At 36.7% G+C, this 22,733-nt stretch overlaps 1 protein-coding gene across 8 annotated transcripts in view; it reads right to left on the minus strand.

Annotated features, from left to right (window-relative positions):
- The window catches only part of ARHGAP24 (Rho GTPase activating protein 24), a 509,262-nt gene that overhangs the window by 43,487 nt on the left and 443,042 nt on the right, over positions 1–22,733 (minus strand). For all 8 annotated transcript variants that reach the window (XM_055086016.1, XM_024116878.3, XM_055086017.1 and 5 more), the window contains one exon: positions 8,533–8,740. In XM_055086016.1, the coding sequence (XP_054941991.1) occupies positions 8,533–8,740 (208 nt within the window). The remainder of the gene's footprint in view (positions 1–8,532; positions 8,741–22,733) is intronic.

Genomic DNA, 22,733 nt, shown 5'->3' on the forward strand with positions numbered 1-22,733 from the left:
GAATCAATGGACAAAGGATTAATCTCCAAAATATATAAACAGTTCATGCAGCTCAATATTAAAGAAACAAACAACCCAATCCAAAAATGGGCAGAAGACCTAAATAGACATTTCTCCAAAGAAGACATACAGATGGCCAAGAGGCACATGAAAAGCTGCTCAACATCACTCATTATTAGAGAAATGCAAATCAAAACTACAGTGAGGTATCACCTCACACCAGTTAGAATGGGCATCATCAGAAAATCTACAAACAACAAATGCTGGAGAGGGTGCGGAGAAAAAGGAACGCTCTTGCACTGTTGGTGGGAATGTAAATTGATACAGCCACTATGGAGAACAGTATGGAGGTTCCTTAAAAAACTAAAAATAGAATTACCATATGATCCAGCAATCCCACTACTGGGCATATACCCAGAGAAAACCATAATTCAAAAAGACACATGCACCCCAGTGTTCATTGCAGCACTATTTACAATAGCCAGGTCATGGAAGCAACCTAAATGCCCATCGACAAACGAATGGAGTAGAGACGTGGAATGGACCTAGAGACAGTCATGCAAAGTGAAGTAAGTCAGAAAGAGAAAAACGAATATCATATATTAACGCATATATGTGGTATCTAGAAAAATGGTGCAGAAAAATGGTGCAAGGCAGAAATAGAGACACAGGTGTAAAGAACAAACGTATGGACACCAAAAGGCGAAAGTGGGGGGTTGGGAAGCGCGGCAGTGGTGGTGGAGGTGGTGGTGGTAGGATGAATTGGGAGATTGAGATTGACATATATACACTAATATGTATAGAATAGATTAATAAGACCTGCTACATAAAAAAAATAAATAATAATAATAATAAAAAGAATTACCTGGGGCTTTGTTTGAAATGAAGATTCCTAGGTATCTTCAAACCTTTTGAATCAGAATGAGAGCCAGTGGGATCTGGGCATCTGAATCTTGAGTTCTCTCTCTTGGTCATTCTTATACAAAATAATGCTTGAGAATCTCTTCTGTGTCTATAGTGCTCTCCCTTTCAAGTTCACTTTTTATAACTCAGGTCAGTTATGCTCAAAGCTATACTGCTACCCAGAGGATAAAATTAAAATGTGTCTGGGTTTTCTGCCTCTAAATTTTAGGCTTTTTTTTTTTTTTCATCTTATCTCTGTAGACTTGCAATTTGTTTTGTAATCCTGTCAGTCACCAAAACAAATGAAAAATAAACACAGGAGAAAAGGAGGAGGGACAAGGACAGAATGAGCTCAGTATAAGGGAGGGCAGCTGGGGTACCTCGGACAGCTGCTGTTTTATGGGATTCTTGGACAGTGTGTAAAATCACCGGCTTCTCCAGGCTTCTGTCCTTGCTCTTGAATGCTTTGTTGTAAGTGCATAGTTATTTTGTTGCTGAGCAATTAATGCTACGATGGTGACACCCACATGGCCATTTTTGACCCTACCTTCCCAGCTCTTCCAAACTGTGTCTTCTTTAACAGCTGATACCATCCGGAGATTTTTGGAAATGAAAAAACACTTTGCTTCTAATTTGATTTTACACATTCTGCATTTCATTTTTGTCCCTTCAAAGTGGGAAAGTTTAATATAAAATGTTATATTTTAATTTTTTTCACTTCTAAATAGAAATAATGAAGAAAAGAAAGGTTAGGAACTCCAATGTCTGTTGTTTTTTACAGTTGACATAAACTGATTAAACACAAATTCTTTCAGGTCAATGAGAGTGTCCTTTCTCTCAGAATTCACTTTGGTCACGGAGTCTATGGGAATACATCATCTAACTGATAAGTCATGCATACATGAAAGTCTCAAACTTGAACCTCAGAACTGGGAAAATAGCATTTGATATAAATAAAGAAGAGCAGAAAGTGCATGGTTTCATAAAAATTGGCACATGCACTTGCAATCTCTCTAAATTCAAGTAGTGTATGTTTTAATTTCTTTTTCTCAAACCGTCTTTCTCTTCTCCCGTAACACAAACCAATATAATGATATGATGAATTACTATACTGTCCCTGAAATCATGTTTGCGAAAGCTACTCAGTGACATGGAAAGTTGTTTATGATGTAATGTTAACAAGAAAAGCAAGATGTAAAAACTGTGTGATTCCAGTAATTGTGTGTGTAGATATATATATATATATATATCTGTATTTAGATATATCTCTATATTTAAGTCTCTATATCTACTTATTTATATATATAGCAAGAGCTCTCTGGGTTGTTTAATTTTTTTTTTTTTTTTTTTTTTTTTTTTTTTTGTGGTATGCGGGCCTCCCTCTGTTGTGGCCTCTCCCGTTTCGGGGCACAGGCTCCGGACGCGCAGGCTCACTGGCAGACGGAATCTCAACCACTGCGGCACCAGGGAAGCCCTGGGTTGTTTAATTTTGAAATAGTCATCTTTCTTTCTTATATTCTTCTATATTCTAAATTGTATACAAAATGTTATAATTTAAAATACAATTTTAATAATATTTACATTAAATTTTAATAACACTATACTTTTATAATTTTAAAATGGTATTTAAAAAGTTTGTTTTAAAATTCAAATTTTAGAGCTTAATGTTAGAGCTACAATAATAATAGGCCTTAATATTAAAATTAGAGATTATCTTTGCAGAATTCCTGTAGGAACTTCTTTCCAGGTTTTAATAAACATAAAGATGAAAGCTAAATCCGGTTGACCCTTTAGTGAGATATAAGCTTTATTAGAATAAGAGAAAATACTTATTCATTGTCATTCTTTAACATATTTCACAAAGAAAAATTTCTCTACTTTGCTTTATATACTAATATCTACTCAAAACATTATGCACGATCTGCATTTTTTAACTTACATTCTTTTTTAGATCATTTGGATGGTGAACACTGGTGAGCTTATCCTGAACTAGAAAATGTTCCCAGGCAGTTTGTCTTCACATCCCAAAAACTGAAACCTGAACTGGGTCGTGGTCATGAGAAATTTTAAACTCAGTCAAGTAACTAAAAAAGCAGATGGGGCAGAATACTCTATTTGGACACATTTCCAAAAATAATATACTCTCCTTGGGAAATTATGGATTATTTATTCCCTAAGAATGTAGTTTACAATTACATTTGGCCACAAATACGTTACTCTTTTCTTTTTATTTCACTGTCCATGGATCTGGAAATCCTTTTTTGAAAATCAGCAGAATCCAGTAATTTGTATTTCTGCCTCCCTACTACTGAAAGACTCAAGCTTAACAATTTATTTGTCAAAACAAGCATATTCAGCTTGCCAGAGTGTGATACCATGATATATTTTGGTTTTCATCCCTAGCTCCTGGTCAGAGCTCCTAAAACCCTTGTAATTTCCTAAATTATAAGAGTAATAGAAGCATCTTTTGTTATAATATTTGTTTTTTATCCCCAGTTCCTAAAATAATTCTGGAGTGAGGAAGGTGAAAGGAAAGTCTTTGTTATTCATACCAAGCCCCTTTCAACCATGCCTGAATTTATGTTAAGGCATCCTTGAGAAAGCCCATAAGGATGATGGAGGGTGCGGTGAGTGAAGGGTGGTTGCCAGAGAAACCAATCAGGTAATTAGAAGGTTGGAACTTTAGCCCAAGGGTTTAATCAATCATGCCTATATAATGAAGCCTTCATAAAAATATCCTCACTGAAGAGGTTTGGAAAGCTTCTAGGTTAGTGAACACATCGTAGTGCTAGGAGGGTGGTACGTCTGGCGAGGGCATGGAAGCTCTGAGCCCCTACCCTATTCCTCCCTATGCATATCTTTCATCTGTGTTCCTGAGTTGTATCCTTTCATAATAAACCAGTAATCTAGTAACTGAACTGTTTTCCTGAGTTCTGTGAGCTATTCTAGCAAATGATTGATCTTAAGGAGCCTCAGGTTTATGGCTAGTTGGTCAGAAGTACAGGTGGCAACCTGGGACTTGTAATTGGTGCCTGAAGTAGGAGAGGGGCAGACTTGTGGAAATGAGCCCTTAACCTGTGGGGTCTGCACTAACTCTGGGCAGTTAGTGCCAGAATTGATTAAATCGTAGGACACTCAGTGGGTGTCTACCAAGAATTGGAGAATTGCTTCTTACGGAAAACCCACACATTTGGTGTCAGAAGTGTTCTGTGGGTGGAGTAGTAGAAAATATTAGTTTTCCTTCACAGAGTGACCTTTTCTTTTTAACATGTAAATAAAATTATTCTATTTGCTTGTTAAATATCTTTCAATGGATTTCCATATAGCTTTGAAAAAAAACTAAATTTCTTATTATAACCTACTGGGCTATTCAGGATCAACCTCTTTCACCTCACCTCCAAGGATGTCACTGGTAAATTTTACCCAAGATTTATGGAGGAAATAATAAAAACTACATACAATTTTTCTGAAAATAGAGGTTGAGGGAACATTTTCTGGCCTACTTTTGAGGCCAGAATTTCTTTGATAACAAAACTAGTCAAATGCATTCCAAGAAAAGAAATTGCTAGGTCAATAGCCCTGATGAATAAGGGTCCAAAAATCCTCAACAAGTTATTTCCAAGTCAGATACATCAATATATTAAAAGAGTAATACATAACAACCAAAAGTGGTTTATCCTAAGAATGCAAAGTTGGTTTAACATTTGAAATTCACCTCATTAACATAATAAAACAGACAAACCAGATAGTTTCTGAAATAAATGCAGAAAAAATGGATTTGATCAAATTCAATTGTCTGTCATTATTAAAATTGTCAGTAAACTAGAAATATAAGAACATTTTCAAACCTGATAAAGGGCATCTACACAAAACTTATAGCTACCATCATGAGTAATAGCAAAAGACTAAAAACTTCCCTCTACATATAAAAAAGTATATCCACTCGCTACTACTGTAGAATAGTTCTCAGCAAATACAGAAAGTCAAGAAGGAGGAATGCAAAGCTTATTGAAAAGGGAGAAATAATACTCTCATTATATACAGTCAACAAGATCATGCATAGAGAAAATCCTAAGGGATCTAGAAGGACCCTCTAGCATTTATAAATAAATTTGCCAAGTTTATAGGAAAAATCTCTCTATAAAAAATAATATTTGTATAATCTAGTGATAAGCAATTAGAAAATTAAACATAAAAAACAATACTATTTACAGGAGCATTTATAAACATTAAATAGTTAAGGATAAATTTAGCAAAATGGAGCAAGATCTTACAATGAAAATTACAATACAATTTTGTATTGCTGAAATACAAAAAGTCCTAATGACATGTAGAGATGGGCTATGTTCAAGGATTAGAAGATTTCATATTTTTAAGATGTCACTTTTCTAGATTGATAGATTTCTAGATTCAATGAAGTTTCTATCAAAATCCCAACAGGATTTTTTGTAGAAACTGACAAACTTATACTAAATTTTTTACAGATATGCAAATGACCTAGAATATACAAAATAATCTTGAAAAAGAACAAAGTTAGGGAATTTACTCCACTTGATTTCTAGACTTTAAAGCTATAGGGATTTTCTCCTAAAATAGTGTCCCACAAATTTTTCCTTCTCTGTATATGCTTGCCACTTCTTTCCATTAAGTTCTGGAGTTTATTTCCCTTTCCCCAAATCTAGGCTGGCCCTCTTTTGTGACTTGCTTTGAGCAATGCAATGCTTACAAGCTTCCAGCTTTACTCTCTTAGAACCCTGAGCCTTAATGTCGCTTGGTCTGACTAATCTGCTAGAGATAAAAGTTGCATGAAGAGACACACTATTGGATATGAGACTACAGAGAGAGAGAGACAGACAGACAGAGAGAGACAGAGAGAGAGATAGAGAGGGAGGTAAAGGACCACGCAGCCTTCAGCTACCTTAGTCACCTTAGACAATGCTATGGACATGTGAGTGAAGCCATATCTTAGATCCTACAGACCTAACTGATCAACATGAACCAACACTATGTATTGGAGAAATGAGCACATCCTTGCCAAGGTCTGCCTAAATTGCTGATTTATAAAAAAATGATTGGTTGTTATTGCTTATGCCACACAGTTTTGGGGTGGTTTAATATACCAGTGTAGAAACCTGAACCAGTGAATGACTGAGGAAATGAATGACACTCCTTTTTCTCAAAGCATACTAGCAATGTTACCATATTGTTTCTGATGCTGAAATAACTCTCTGTAACTCTCTTTTACAGATTTTCTAGTAAATGGGGAGTCTCTGTAGTTACACTTCAGAAATTATCAAAAGATAAGGAAATTTTAGTGCAGCATGAAATTAATTAAAGATCTTTCTGATTAAATTTCTGATTATAAAAGTAATGTATAGTTACTGAATTTACAGTATAAAAAAGGGGAGAACGTCATTCATTATTCCACAAAATTAATGTTTATCTTTTGTTATATTTTCTTTAGTCTCTATGAACTGATGCATTTTTATACAAAAAAATACATTTTTCTTAACTGGGATCACATTTTATATAAAGTTCATTGTCAGCATATACTTACAGAGAAATAATTTTGCTTACAGGGCACATCTTTTATAAGTATCCTTAAATATTTAAAATATCCCCCTAAATTGCACATATTAGCAAAGAGCTGTTAAAAGAACCAAATTTTAAATGCCTGTGTCAAAAGAATTTTTAATAGATAAACTTTGCTATTAAGGTCATCTGCATATATTTAGGCCATACATAAATGTAAAGAAAAAGACCACTGAAATTTATCAATGTCACATGGGTTCATTGTATAGGATGTTGTTTATCCCATAATCTGATATTTTACTTTGAGGATCCCATTGACAAACTTTTTTCTAATTTTGTAACAAAAAATTACATTTCTCTTAGATAAACCATTGTTTATATCTTGAGGACAGGCCTGAAGTATGGAGCTGCTGATCTTTTTTTTTTTTTTTTTCGAAATATAGAATAAGACATGTGGCTCCCACACCAAAAATATATCTGCATTTTTGAAATTTGTTCTCTGACCCTAGTTTTGAATTCATTTCTTTACCACCACATTTAATTTTTCTCTCTCAGAGGGAATTTATGAATCTTTATAAACTGTGACACTTTTTGTAAAAAGGTGGCATTTTGATCAATTAATTTATCCTGTCTAATTTTTCCACTTATTATCTAATCCGCATTTTCCCAAAATTTTAATAAGTAAATAACATTTTATTATATTATATTAACCACAGTCTATTGCTAGAGATAATAGATTGGTGTTCATTCTTCACTATTATGGAAATTGTAATAAGCAACTTTGTGCTTCAGTTTTTTCCACATATCTGATTTTTTTCTAGGACTGGGCTTTCCTGCTTAAAGGGTCTTGAAATATATTACCAAATTTCTTTAGAAAGACTATGATGATCTGTACTCTCATCATCAGGGCACCTACCTCAACACACCTTGCCAGCATGATTGTATCACTGTTCGGGGTTTTGTTAATGTGACCAGTAAAGGGGCACCAAATGAGTTACCATGAATTTTTTCGATTGGAACAAGCCCATACTCTCAGTGATGCTTCCTTTATCTCGTATCCTGTATTCAAGAGTCTTCTTGTCTATCTGTCCTGTAGATCTGTCTATCCACACGATAATTCTATACTATCAAAGAGAAATACTACTTAAGTAGGCAATTTTCAAGTATCAAAACTATTCTTATTCACAAATCCAATACTGAGAATCTCTCCTGAAAAAATAATCCAAAAATAGAAAATATTTATATCAATGTGTACTCACTACATTACTTGTAATAGTAATAAAGTCACAACTTAAATGTTCGATTTTATTGAAGCAATTATGAACAATAAACCTATAGAGTGAAATACTTATTAAAAATTATGCTTACAGAGGTTGCCAATGATCAGATGTTAAGTTAGAATATGCTAGAATAAAAGGGCATTTTTCAACTCTTGATATGAAAAAAACTCTGCTACAAATGTTGAGTTAATAATATTAGTTTAAATGACTATTGTTTTCTACTGAATTAAAAAAAATGAAGAGGAGGAGGTAATTTACAAAATATTATCAGTGTTCAACTCAGTTAGTGGAGTTATGGATGCTTTATGCATTCTTCTCTGCAACTTCCATTATTTCCTGAATTTCACCATACTATATACTTCTCCTTGTTTCCTTGCAAATCTATTTTAGATTAAGATGGAGCTATACATTTAAAAATATAATGCTTTTAATTACATTGCCAATATCCCAATCTCTGTTTATCAACACTTTTAATATCCCTTAGCTGAAAGAATTCAAAGAAACATCAAAGAGAAGACTCCTATTCTGAAAATTTACTTTCCTGATGGAAAAGTTTAATACAGTTTTAATTTAGGGCCAAAGGAAAAGAATAAATAATAATATTTTAAGGTGGGGGGGAGTATGGCAGAGAAAGATATCTAAAGTATCAAATTTTTGACTCTGTAACTTAAAAACAGTCCATCTTTGTGAGGCCATATAATCCATCTTCTAAACTGTTACAACATCAATTAAGATTATGTCATCTCAGTTTACTGCAACCTTTTGGTTGAGTTTGAGTGTCTCAGTGAAGGATGGTTAGTGAAAACTTGAAGTCTACCTGTCAAAGGATGGCTTCTCTCCACAGTCAAAGGCATCCTGCAGCTCCTTGACAAGGTTAGCCTGGCCCGGCAGTCGGAAGAGACCCTCTTCCTTCAGCCCCCTTTGTCGGATAAAGTCCACACACTGCTCCACCAACATTGGAGCCAGACGGTGTCCGTATCTCTTCTCATAACGGACAGTATCTTCCAGTTTCTGTCCAAAAATGCCTGGAGAAATAAAGGATCACAATGAATTTGAGAAATTCATCTTTTCCCACTTTTTTTGCTTTCTTTTAAAACTCAGTGTAAAGGAAAAACAAAGATTGGAATGCTAGCAAGCATTTCACATCTGGTACTTAACATTATTACAGAATTAAATTCTTTATGTACAATTCTTCAAATGTAAAGGGTTTACCTTGTGCTGCCCTTTCCCTCTGTATTCCATATTTAACCCAAAACTGAAATAGAAATAGGGAGTTTGAGATATCCACTTTGAAATAAGAAATATTGCAATAAACATAATTTCAGTTTTGGGTTTTCTTTTATTTTTTCCTTTTGGGAAAAAAAGTATTCAAAAACTTAAAAACAGAAATATTCTGTAGATAATAGTCAAATTCTACTTCTGTTACAAGTGTTACTTTATGTCTAATTTTCATTTAGTTTAAATATTATTCATGTCTCTATTCACCTTTTGTTTTCAATCAAGAGATGATGCCATGATTATAATCAAAGGGATAAAACCATGAAAAGAAATGCAGAATTTTCATCCATATAAAATATTTCAGACAGTGTTGGCTCTTTAAAATCTTAAACTATTAATTTATTGGAAAAAGAAGTATTTGAAATACGAAGCAGTGCATACTAAAAGTGAGGAGACAGGGTCATGGTGGTTTGTCCTAACAGGGAGGCATATATGATTACACATTGCCTAGAATTGTCAGCACATGGGGGTAATAAAAATCAAAACAATTTTGATCAGTTTTATCAATGATTTTTAATGATTTTTTATTACCTACAAATGATGCATTTCTTGGTGCATGCATTTGGTACCTCACTGATTAAGAAACAATGCCTTTAAAATATATTATTATCAGTTGGTAGCTTGGAAAAATGATCAACCAATGAGAAAAGAGGGAGAAAAAGAGCCAAAGCAAATGTGATTCCAATGTTTCCAGATGAGATGGCTTTAATGATCTAATGATTTTCATAAAAGGGGAAGAAAAATTAGTGTGGCATGTTGAGACCATGTAAGACTCCAGAATGTTTGGGGAATATTTCAAAAACATCAGGTTCAGAATTTAACAGTAAGAACATATGCTTTACCTCCCTATCTGTAAAATAATTTATGTATGGATTCAGTAATGCAAAACCATCACATTCCAAGCAATAAATACTTGCTACCAAAGAGAATATTCTTAGCCTAGGTAGAAACAATAACACAACAACAAACCAAACTATTGTACACCTGGTATCAAATCTGGCACTAATGGTATCCATATATTCCTTCTAGGAAAAAAGATTGAGTTACCTGTTATTAATATTCAAATGCATATAAAACAGAATTAGAAATTAGCTTAGTTTGTAGACTTTGGAACAAGCAGTTTCTCGATAACGGTTTGTTAAACATTTTCCCCTAACTCAACAGATATTCACACCCTTATTTTCTCTTGTTATTTTTATTTTCGTGGCTGGAAAATTAAATACTTCTCCCACTTCCCAAGAGTCTTCTGGAGTCTCTGGGAAGACTTGTTTATCTTGATGAAAGAGAAATATATAGCTGAAATTGCCAATCATGACTTTTTCCATCTTGAACTTGGACATGCTACCTGTGACTAAAAGTCATCTTTTGACCATTAGGCAACAGCCACGAGGGAAAGGCTGAAAGATTCACAGAGACAATGGGGCTGAAATCACTGAACCGCTGACCCATTACCAGCAGCAACTCCTTGGAGATTTTTTTTCAATGTGAGAAAAATAAGCCCCTGTATAAGTCACCGTTCACTGGGTTTTCGGTTATTTGCAACAATGCCCATTTCTGTATGAAGTGGTGATAATGATTTTGAAGCTCTTCTAGTATTTTAATAACAAAGCTTGAAAATTGGTTATGAATGAAGAATACCATATCTTTTTCCCTGGAGTTCTTTGATGCTTATTTGCCTGGGATGTTTGGTTCTATCCTGCCAAAGTTGAGGAGATAGCCTTTCAGAGGCACTTATAGATTATATTAAAACATAATATTAACATTTGGGAATAAATCTTACATATCTGATTTTTCACTTATTGTTTTGGACTGATACATTACATAAGGTTTCTCCCTAAATCCAGCAGAAAATCTACTAAAGATGTTCCAGTTCAACCTCTATGAGCGCTACAAATGAGAACCAAACTTCCAAGATTTGGTTTTATGCAGTAATGAAAAACAAACACTTTTCTTAAAACTCTCAGGATTTCTTTTTTCCCCAAAACTCAGGGATGTGATAAAGAACAGAGTACTTTTTGCTTTAGATGGGCACTCTGGTTTTTTTTTTTTTCTCCCCTTGTTACATATAGGCTTGCCTATATGATAAGAATTTTCTTAAGAGGTATAGTAAGAAACTAAAAGCCAAAAGCCCTAATATCCTTTCATGTATTAGGTACCTAATATGCACTAAGTCCTTGACATATATTCTCTTGTTTCCATAATAAATATACAAGGTAGCTATTTTATACCTTAGGAAACTGGGCTCAGAGATATTAAATAAATCACCTAAGGTTAGTTACACAGCACCAAGTGGCAGAATGGAAATCCATATCCAGATTTAGTCAGGCTTAAAAATCTTTGCTTGTTCCTGAATACCTTTCCTCTTCCACTTTATTTAATCCCAATTATTATGTGTCCTCATTTCCTAGTAATTTAAAATATTAATACACTCTAAAAGTGAAGAAAATAGCATATCTTTTCTGTGCTCTAAAAAATGGTAATAGCTAGGCTGTATTTATGTATGCCAGGCATGGGTACTAGAAGTTTACCTGCATTTCTCTCATTTAAAACTCTCAGCATTCTATGAGGTGGGTACCACCATTTTACTGAGGACGAGATGGAAGCATAGAGCGATTAAGTAACTTGCTGAATGTCACAGGGCTGGTAAAAGATGTTGCCAGGATTTGATCAAGGCTGTTGGATTTCAGAGTCTCTGTTTGTGTATTACACAATACTGCCTAGTGGGCATAATGGCTGAAAATTGAGTTACATAGGAAGAAACATGTCTCTTACTAATTTTCTGGCCTCAATTCCTGTCATCACACTAGGAGTGGTGATTTCTGTTGAGAAAATTGCAAATTTGGATGGAAGTCGGGAAAAAAAAGGAGAAGGAAAAAACTCAACATCTTGCACAACAAAATGATTTCCTTAATATAAAGAGCTATGCCTATTTAGCAACGGAATATGTAAAAGAGTTTTAAAATGTAGACAGTATGTACACATACTTAGAAATTCCTGTGGGAAAAATAGTAATTTTCTGCTGTTTTTCTGGCCTTGCAAAGAATTAGGTAATGATTAGATGTATACTTCCCATTCTGTAGCATTGGAAATAGAATATCCCAAACATCTCTGACTTACAAAGGCAGATGGTGAGTTAACTTCCTGTGTGAGAATGTTTTTTTGTACAGAAAGGTAGGGGGGAATTCTTTTTTAAAAGCTGCTTTAGTTAGAATTTTCTTTGAGGGAGCAGTGAAACTTCAAATTTTAAAATTAACAAAAAAGCACAAGGTCATGATCTAGGCCCAGCTAGCAGCATGGAGAAAAGGACACATTGATTAGTAGATTATTAACAAGAATATTCCCTGTGGTGTGAGTCTTGTAAACAGTTCCAGCTATGTCCATTTAAATTCTCAGAGAGGTTTCACATTCCCTAACAAAACCATCCTTGGAATTTCTGCATATTTCCCCTGGAAGTACATTGATGGTGTCATGAAGCATCACTCAGGACATGACTTTCCACTAGGCTGAGAAAGTAAATTGCACAGGTAATTTTATTATATCTGTGGGAGGCTGTTTCAACTGGAGGGAGAGACAGGAGAGAGAAAAAAATATAAAGAAAATCTACATATCTTCAGGATTTGTGAGGTTTCTCCTTTACGTGTGATTTATATACTCAATAGCTAGAGGCAGCCTGTGATGTTATTGAGTGTGATCTAAAAAATATACTCAAATTCTACCCATCCTAAAAGATAAATAAATACAAACTAAACATCTTTGGACTCTCTGTGCCTTGTATTTATTCACTCTGCTCCTTGATTCCCAACTAAGTGTAACTCTGTCTCCATTTCATCACTTTCTATCTTCTTGTCAACCTGTTACAATGTGGCCTCTGACACCCTCATTCCACCAAAAGAGCTTTTTCTAAAATTACCAATAACTACCTAGTTTCCAAATCACTGGCAGCCAAATTTATTTTTTGCATTACTTTATGGCTCACTCCCTTTAAAACTATCAATCTCACTCTTCTTCCTGACACTTCTCACACCTTAAGTAATTCTTTCCTTCAAGAATACTCTTTTCAATCTCAATCCTCAATATTTCTTAAGTGACTTTTATAGAGCTGGGTTCCCAAGCCAGGCAAGTGCTGCCACAGTGATCTTCATAATATTTAAATCAGATTATGCCTCTCTTTTGCTTCATTTCTTCCCATGGTGCCCCCTGTCCAACCAAACTCCTTTTCATGAAATACAAAGTCTCCACAATCTGATCTCTGCCTCTTCATGCACTATTCAAAGTACAAATGTTTAGGTAGCACCCTTTCTGTGCCAGGCACTGTGCCATATCCACGCTCATTACTGCTGCTTCCTCACAAACAACATACTCAATAACTATACTGAACTATTTGTTGTTTCCTATATGTATTATGACTTACTACATCTTCACATCTCCTTCTAGAAGGTAGGTCCTGCTGTCATGAACCAGCCTAGGAAAACTTATCGTGCAAGATTCAACTCACATCATCTCCTGTGTTAAGTCCTTACTAACATTCCCTCACCCCTATCCCAGACACAAAACTTGCTATTTTCTTCTTTGCTTTCTTAACATATTGCTTTGTAATTGTTTATTTAGATGCCTAGCCATACTGGACTAGTACCTCACCAGTCAAAAGAAGATTGTACTTTCACAATTATTATAATAAAACAATTATTTTACATTTATTATTATTGTTATAAATGATATTGGATGACAGTTTATACTATATATTTATCCTATAAACTTAAAGGAGGTTTAGGTAAATTTCCGAAAGTACTGCAGACATAAGGAATGAATTGGGAACATGAAAGACTCCAAGGCTTAGACTCCGTCTACCATAGTGTCACGGCCTGAATGTTTGTGTCCCTTCCAAACTCCTGTGTTGAAAATCTAATGCCTATGGTAATGGTTTTAGGAGGTAGGGATTTTGAGAGGTGATTAGGTCATGAGGGCAGGGCCCCCTCATGAGTGGGATTAGTATCTTCATAAAAGGGACCCCAGAGAGCTCTCTCACTCCTTTCCTTTCAGCCCCTTGGGAATACAACAAGAAGTAGACAGTCTGCAACCCAGAAGAGGGCTCTCACCAGATCCTAATCATGCTGGCCTGATCTCAGTCTTTCAACCTCCAGAACCATGAGAAATAAATTTCTGTTGTTTAGAAGCTACCCAGTCTGTGGCATTTTGTTATAGCAGCCTGAATGGATTAAGACACATCAGTAAACTCTCTTGCTCCCTGGAACTTAACACCAAAGTGGGTAAGGATTGAGTGTTCCATAAACATTTGTAGAATTAATGCATGCATTAAAATAAAGTACTTCACCTCCTCAATTAGAGGAAATAAATGACTAACTCCAAGGTAAAATGAAACTTATCAAGACTTCTCAGGTTGTGGCACTGATTCCTGTAAAAATGTGAAAACAAAAAAGTCTTTGATTTGTTGATGAAAAAGGCAGAAGTTAGATAACTTCTCAGTTACTACTTAAATTTTCTATTATTAGTTATTTTTCAGAGTTCCCTGTCCTTTCCATGCCATAGATTACATGCTAAGCCATATAGAGAATTTGCTTTTTCTTATCCTTTCTGCTTACTACAACCCTCCTAACAGAATAAGTCGCGGTGTCACCAGGATTGTAATAATTTTCAATTAAAAATGAACATTTGCCCATGGTAAATGGACAAATAAAAATAAAAGACAACCAATTTAGTACAGAACTAAGAAAGACAGCCAAAGCTTACTTCAGTCTGTTACTAGCACTTTCTAAGCAGCCAACAAATCTTCTATGGATAGAAAACTTTTAATTCAAGAAGCTCAGAATCTATAATAACCAATGAATATATGGTAAAATCTTGACTCTCTTTGTAGTCAGACTGGGGAAGGAGGGAGAAAAATAAAGGCCTGAAAAAAATAAGCAAGTGTAATAATGTGATAATAGTGACCCAATAGCCTTGGTCTTAGACCAGCAGAGTAATTATACTCACCATTTACATCCAGGTACATCCATGCAATTTACATGTATTTTCTTATTTGACACTCACAAATATTCCACAAGGATATCTCCCTTCTACAAATAGACTCAGAGATGCTAGGTGACTTGAAGTCATATATCCAGAAAGTGGTAGATCTGGGGTATAAACACAGGTCTATATGACTCTAAAAGCCTTCCTTTTCCACTATGTTATGTTAATTCAATTCAGACATTTTGTTTCCCATAGGGATGCTGACTACTCTTTTAGGATCACGTAAGAGAAAATGTCTTTCCATAAACTTCCAAAGACTATATCTGATTTCATGTAGTTCAGATGAATCACTGCCTTTCCAGATGAGTCCATGGTGAGTCTTTTATTCATAAACTCCTCAGACTTCATATATAATTTGTTGTAGTGCTTATTACAGATTAAGTAATTACTTATTTTATATGTTTCTTTATCCTCAAGGAATCTGTGAACTCATAGATTCCAGGAAACTTGTTTTGTTTGCCTTCTCACCCCCAAAATCACTTGGTAGATGCTCTGTAAAACTTTGACATGTGAATTAATGAGCTACTCATTTATAGCACCATTTAAAATTATATGGATTTGGATAGTAGCATTCTGTTGGACAAATCGATTTTGATAGATGTGACTACAACATATACAACATTAACTTTTTTATGCTTTAAGGTTAACCATCACTTAATGTATTAACATTTTCACTTAAAGATATTCTATTTTAATTCACTACTGTCTATGAACTAGCAGAAAAAGATAGGTAATAATACTATACTTCACCAGCCTGCAATAGATCTTGAATCCTGGATTGAATAGACCTATTGCCATTCTTAACTTTGAGAAGAAATAAACAAGTACAAATATATATTTCTTATTGCAAATGTGCATAAAAGCACTTGAAAATAGCTATGAAGATAAGGTGGCCAGGTGGAAGCATATAAGAAATATAGGGGCTATAGAGTAAAGAGTATAACAGGTGAACAGAGAAGGCATGATGAAGAAATGAGAGCCAACAATGACTTGAAGACAGGGTAGAGCATGGACAGACTGCAGAGGAGAGAGAGCATCACTGCAGAGGGGGCACTGAACACAGCAAAGAGGTGTCAAAGGAGATGGGTTCAGGGAGGAAGAGGGGATAGTCTGGGGAATTGGAAATAGTTAGAATTACTTAGAAGCCCTTGACAGTTGCATGAAACGGGACATCCTCCTGGGAGCAATAGGGACTCATGAAAAATTTCTAAGCCGTGGAACATTGCTTGTTAGTACTGTTTCAGGAATACCAACTGGACGACGCTTTACAAATGAACTGTGTTGCAGGAATTTGTGAACAATGTTGGGGGTGAAAAGAGGTGAGGATGGATGCTGTCTTGAAGAGCCACTTCTAAGGTTAAAGTACCCTGTGTGCATGAAGCCATAAAGGCACAGACAACTAAGGTGATGGAAGTAGAAATGGAGCTGAGAGTATATAAAGAAGGAAGAAGCAATGGGGCATGACCACTAAGTTACTGTCTAGGGGGGAAAAAAAGCACTGGGGAATTAATGATGCTTTATCTCCAAGAAGAGCACGACTCAGGAAAAAGACAAGATCTTAGTTAGGGTTTAAAATTTTACTTTAGTATGTTCACAACAATCTTAAACCAGCCAGACCATTCTGACTAGAAATTAACACTGACATCAGGACCCAAAGTGTTATGCACTTCCAAGTAATCAAAAGATTGGTTAGGTTCTGTATATTACACATTAGTCTTATGGAGGTAAAAAATATATAGTTTCAAAATCAAAAGGGTAAAGAGCACATTGTAAACTTTATCTCACCAGAACATAAAACCAAAGCACCACTCTCCCCAGCGTCCTGCCTAATAGATGGTTCACAGTGCCTAGATTTTTAAAACCACTGAGAAAACATGTCCGGAGACCTTTATTAGTAGCTAAACAAAAAAACAGAGGGCAGTAAAGGACAGAAGAGGTCTGTAAGAGAAAGGAACTCAGAGCAGTGAGTTCCAACAGGCACAGCATGCAAGCTGCAATCCCACCAGGCCTCTGGAAACTTTAACTGAGCTCCCCTCTGCATTCTGAAGTGCTGAGCTGCCTCTTCTGTCAGCGACCCATAACAGTAGTAAAAAATGTTTTAAATGTGGATCAGGAAAAGCAGACGCATTACCATTTTTCACTTCTGGGTGCTTTTCCATGCTTCCTGCACCCTCCCTTTTGCTTTCATTGAAAGGACTTCAGTGGATGCTCTCCAACAGGCTTGGGAGAGGAACTCAGAAACCCCTGTCCACTTCTGGAACTCCTGGAGCACCCAAGGGATTAAACAAAGCACAAAACGACACTCTCTTCTTAAGGTAGCATGGTTTGGGAACCCGGGATTGAAAGAAAAGTTCATTCTTTTCAGTGCAGGACCTTGAATAAAGATCTAACACCCTGGGCTTCACACCACCGCTGAAAAGAACGGCGGCTAGTGTGGCACAGAAACAGCCTCGCAGCCCAGCCTCAGCCCAGCGCCTTCCTTCCCAGAGCCTCACTGCCTAACTGTGGTTGAGCAGGGAGAGGGAACTTAACACAGCTGAATGCCCCCTGCACCTCCTCTCCTTTACGGTTCTGACAGTAACCAGAATGCAGCTTTGTAAAATAAAAATCTGTTAATCCTTGACTCAAATGCTGAACATTCTTCAGATTACTAAGACTTTGCAGAGGCAAGGACAATAGTTTAAAAATAGCCCACAGGAGATGATAGATGGAAGCTGTTCCCTGCTCTCTGGTTGGCATTTGCCAGCCCATGGGAATTTTCTTCTTTTTTTTTTTTTTTTTTTTTTTTTTTTTTGCAGCACTGCCTTCCCTCATTGATATTTTGATATTTAAGGAGAGAGGGAAGAGGGAAGAGGACATAACGAACAGCAGTGTTAGCCAGGATTCTTGAAGACATGCTATATTCCAATATGAGAGGAGAGAAGGTGGAAAACGTAAAAAACACTTTGCTCTGCATTTCGAAGATAAATTAATTGTCCCCAGAACATTTCATGTTACAAATGAGCAGTAATAACCTAGAAAAGTAGACCTTCTCTACATGTTTGGATAAACCCAATTTAGTTGCTGAGTGGTGGGGGAACCAGAAGAGGGGATGTCCTTTAAGCAATTAATCCCTAGCCTTTTTCAGTTTCTCTCATTGCCAATTTCTCTATCAATGATGCAATCTTACAGTAACCATGAAATCTCTAAAGATCTACAAAATATGAGACACGTATCTCTCATTTCATTATCTTTGTGGATGAGAGACGAATATAAATTAACACCCGAATTCCTTGCTTATAATATATGATAATTCCTTGCTTATAATATATGATAATGATCATAGCCAGATATTAACTGCTCAAAGGAAAAGACTCAGAAGGAACAAGGTTTAGTTTTAAAAAGTTCCCACTATATCTTGCTTTAAATATACGGTTTTTCTTCTCTTCTATTTTTTCTTGATTATTAGATAGAGAATGTTGATTAATAGGGGGCAAATTAAAGAAAAAAGGGAGAAAGAACAAACTTAGATGGGACTCAAGTCAGCTCCTGATTAAATTATTAGGTTACAGTACGTGACTTTAAAATTAGAATTACCTAGTTCCAATTTAGATAATCATTTGATTTAATTATTCCCATTTTAAAACAAAAGGACATGTTAAAATATGTTGATACAGAAACATTTTATAGAAATACTTCATTTTACCTAAGTTGTACCCTTTAATGCCCCCTCCACAAATCAATTCTGAAATACTTAGTTTCTTTTATTGATCCTAAACTTATATTTTCCCACCCCTTGTTTCTGATCCTTCATATCTTTGCCCTTTCCCAATGCCACCTTATGATATATTTGGAAAGTCAAGGTGACTCCTATTTCTTATCAGTGTTAATCAATATGGTTCAAAGCCTCCTGAAAAGGGGTCACTACAGATAATCTGATTATTACAATTTTCTCAGTAGGGGAGGGGAGGCAAGTGCAGGCAGCCAGAACCAAACCTATGTGATGGGAGCACAGAACAGAGACTTGAGAGGGACTCCGTTCAAGGCGGGAACAACATGGCTGCTTGATTTGAGTCTGGGAACAAGCCCAAGGTCGTCTCGGCCCCTCCCCTCGGCATGGTCCGGCCAGCTTGTTTGTTCTCCAGCAGTCAAGGTGATCCCTTTAGGACCACCGTTCTTTAAGCCCCGCCCACCTGGCCCATTCACAGACAGTAATAAACAGATCAATAGGAGCCTCGAGAAATAAGTATAGACAAGCAAAACCACACATAAACCATTCTTGTACAGTTTTAAGCTCTTGGTTTCCAAACTCCCACTTTATCTGAGCGTAAACTGACCTTAAAGCATCAGAAAGATATTTTAAAAGGACATGAACATATTATGTACCTACCTTTCCGAAAACTAAAACACCGTTTAATTCTTCTGTATGTAGTTTTAGGAATGAAAGGAGTAGACGCCAAGGCACCTGAGGGGCGCCCCCCAGTACTTCGGTCTTCAGGCATCATACAGCCCCAAAATTCTGAACCCGTTTCTGGCTCCCTTTAAAACCTGTCTCTGTGTGATATCGGGATCCCACAGTTACTCCTTCTCATGTTTGTTTATTTGTTGAAGTGCTGTTTCCTAGAACTTGAAGATTTTGATCATCCAGGTCCTGGATCAGGGATAAGTTACCACCTCTCATTTACTTCTTTTTAGCAAAAAAGTTCCTTTTTTCTTGCCTAATCCCGGGAGTTTTTGAGGTTTTTTAATTATTATTTTTTTTGTTTCTGCAGACATTCCAAAATGTCACAGCAAAAAGAACCACAGCAAGCAAGCGGCACCTCCCATTCCAACAGCAGAATTTTCTTTTTTTTTTTTTTTATTAAGAACTGTCTTCTCAGCTGGAACTGGGGGGACTGAGATTCTCTGGAAAGGTCAGCAAATAGCCGTGAGCAGGGGAAAAGAGGAACAATAACCAAAGGCCCCTGAGGGATACTTCAGTACTGTCCTTGCTGGCTCCTGTTATCTGAGCAAAAGGGGAGGCAGATAATGGCACCTTCTCCAGAAAGCATTTCGGTGCATGACAGATTCTTTTCAAAGAACTCCCGGGTTCCTTTTATAGCACCCCTCAGCCTTTGATGCTCTCTGCGGGCTTCTCCCTTCTGTCTTCAAACTCCCGGGGCTCCCGAGGGAATCGCCACGTCAGAACAGTCCAGTGCCCGTTCCGGGAGAGGCTCCTCCTCGGATCCGTGTAGGAAGCAGCTCTGCAGGGAGCTTCTCCCCCGCTAGGTCCTGCTCCCCTTTTCTCAATGAGAGCTGGGCGGGAGCTGGCAGGGCTGCAGCTGCCTCGTCACCGCGCTGTGGCTGCGGTTGCCTTCAGTGCCCGCCGGTCACATGCAGCAGGTGCAGTCGCAACAGTGTGAGGGGAGCAGGGAGAGTGCCCCGCGGCCGCCTGAACCCCTTGTTTCTTCCTTTGCCTTTGCAGTGACTCCCCTGCCGGCTCTGGTCTTGTACATACCTTTACAGCTGGCTGCCTCAGTCCCTCCAGAAACCAAACAGCCCCAAACCCAGCCCCGAGGGGGTCAACTTTTTGCCCCTTCCCTTCTGCATTTATTCTCTTCCTATACAAGATTTTTTTTTCAGATACTTTGCAACTGAATCTATTTGTGAGTGCTGATGTAAATGTGCATATCGTTAAAACATACGTGTGTATGTGTGTGAAATAGAAAACTGTTCAAAATTTAGCAGCAAAGATTCTACAGGTATAACCACAAAACAAGTTAACTCATATGTGTGTGTGTTTATACGTTTTTATATGTATTTGTCTGGCTATGGTTTTCGAACTAATTCTGCTTTCATCTTCTCCCCTGATCGTGCATGCACCCGCTGCACCCCAGCCCCTACGTCTACCAACCCCCTTGGTCCCAGTCACTGAACAATTTACTCACTGGGTTAATCATTCATCCACCTGGCTGTTCCATGAGCACATTTGGAATGCTAGTGCTTTAACCCCAACTGACCCCTAAGGCCTCTGGGTACCTTCCTACCTATTTAGCAGGAGCATTAAAAAAAGCTGTGAAGAGTATTAAAAAGATACTCCCTTTAGAAACATCATTACCCTGACTAGCATGCCCAGATAGGTAAAATTTTGTCACTGAGGGAATCATTATTATTTCTGCCCCATGGTTGGACCATTGTTTTTGCCTTCTGTGTCACAGCAGACTGCTAGGAAAATAAGGAACTGTGAAGTATAACTCAGTCCCACCAAGAAAGTGGCAGCGCTGGACGAGAGGCACCTTGGCCCACTGAAAACATCACTTCTCTGAGCATTGGTATGGAGGCAACACGTGATCACAGGACTTTGGAGTTGGAATGAATCTTAGTTAAAAGAGTTTTGTCCAACGTTATTTCACAAGTGAGGAACCTAAAGGTGAGGGGGTAATATCACTTACCACAGATCACACAGTGGTCTGTGTCAGAGACAAGACCACATAGCTTCTTACTTAACCACTGCTTGCCCATGTGCTAATTACTCATCATGAGGATTATTCACATTCAGTATTTTTACTGCTTTGGTAAGTCTCTGACTCAACTCTTTTCATAAGGAGACAGAAATATACAGGAAGGACCTGATTTTGTTAGTAGCTAAAGTTAGGTTCTTCCCTCAGATCTAATGAACAATTAATGAATTTTCACCCTCCCCAGATCCCGGGCTGGGTACTTCCATATACATTGCCTCAAAAACAATCGAACAGAAGCTCAGTGAAAAAGACAAGAATAACCCAAACAGACAAAAACAGAACCCTAAACTTTTCCAAAGTTAAATACATGTTTTGACATCCCAATTTCTGGATTTGACTTTTAAGCAGAAACCATGTGCTTCTCAGCATCATTATTAGGGAAGCATCTGTTTACAGGGGGGTTAATCAGTTAAAGAAAATTGAGGTGTCTAGATTCAATACTGAACTCAGTTATCAGGCTTGGTTGTTAAGAGAGGATGTCTACATTTTGCATTTCCCCTGGTTCCCCTCCTTCATCTGAGTATTTGTAGTAACTTTGGTTTTTTTCATAAAAAGAAATATCAAAGCCCTATATTTTATGATTTCACTTAACAGTTTTTAATTTCTAAATATTGAAAAACTAAGCAAACTCCTCAGGTGTCACCTATGCTTTAATCAAATGTCTAATATTGAAATGGTAAAGAGGGAATATTTTACATGTATAAACAACCTGAATAAGCTTCAGTGCCTCATGAAAAACTTTATTTAGAAACACAGGCTGTAGAACTGCAATATAGACAATGAAATGCCCTCTCTACAATAAACACATAAAAAATGTATCCAGAGGTGGTATACAGAACTTGATAAATCAGGATGAAAAGTCACCTTCCAAATGTCTTTACAGATGCCATTTAATCAACAAACACAACAATCTTTGAGCAGTGGGAAGGAGGTTGGAAGCCAATATATATTTTTTTAACATCTTTATTGGAGTATAATTGCTTTACAATGGTGTGTTAGTTTCTCCTTTACAACAATCCAGTCCATTGTCTAGTAGGTCTTGTGTTTTATTCCCATCCTACCCCTAGGCTCTTCATGACATTTTTTTTTTCCTTAGATCCCATATATATGTGTTAGCATATGGTATTTGTTTTTCTCCTTCTGAGTTACTTCACTCTGTATGACAGACTCTAGGTCCATCCACCTCACTACAAATAACTCAATTTCGTTTCTTTTTATGGCTGAGTAATAT

Source organism: Physeter macrocephalus, chromosome 7, assembly GCF_002837175.3.
Source record: "Physeter macrocephalus isolate SW-GA chromosome 7, ASM283717v5, whole genome shotgun sequence".
Taxonomy (NCBI): Eukaryota; Metazoa; Chordata; class Mammalia; order Artiodactyla; family Physeteridae; genus Physeter; species Physeter macrocephalus.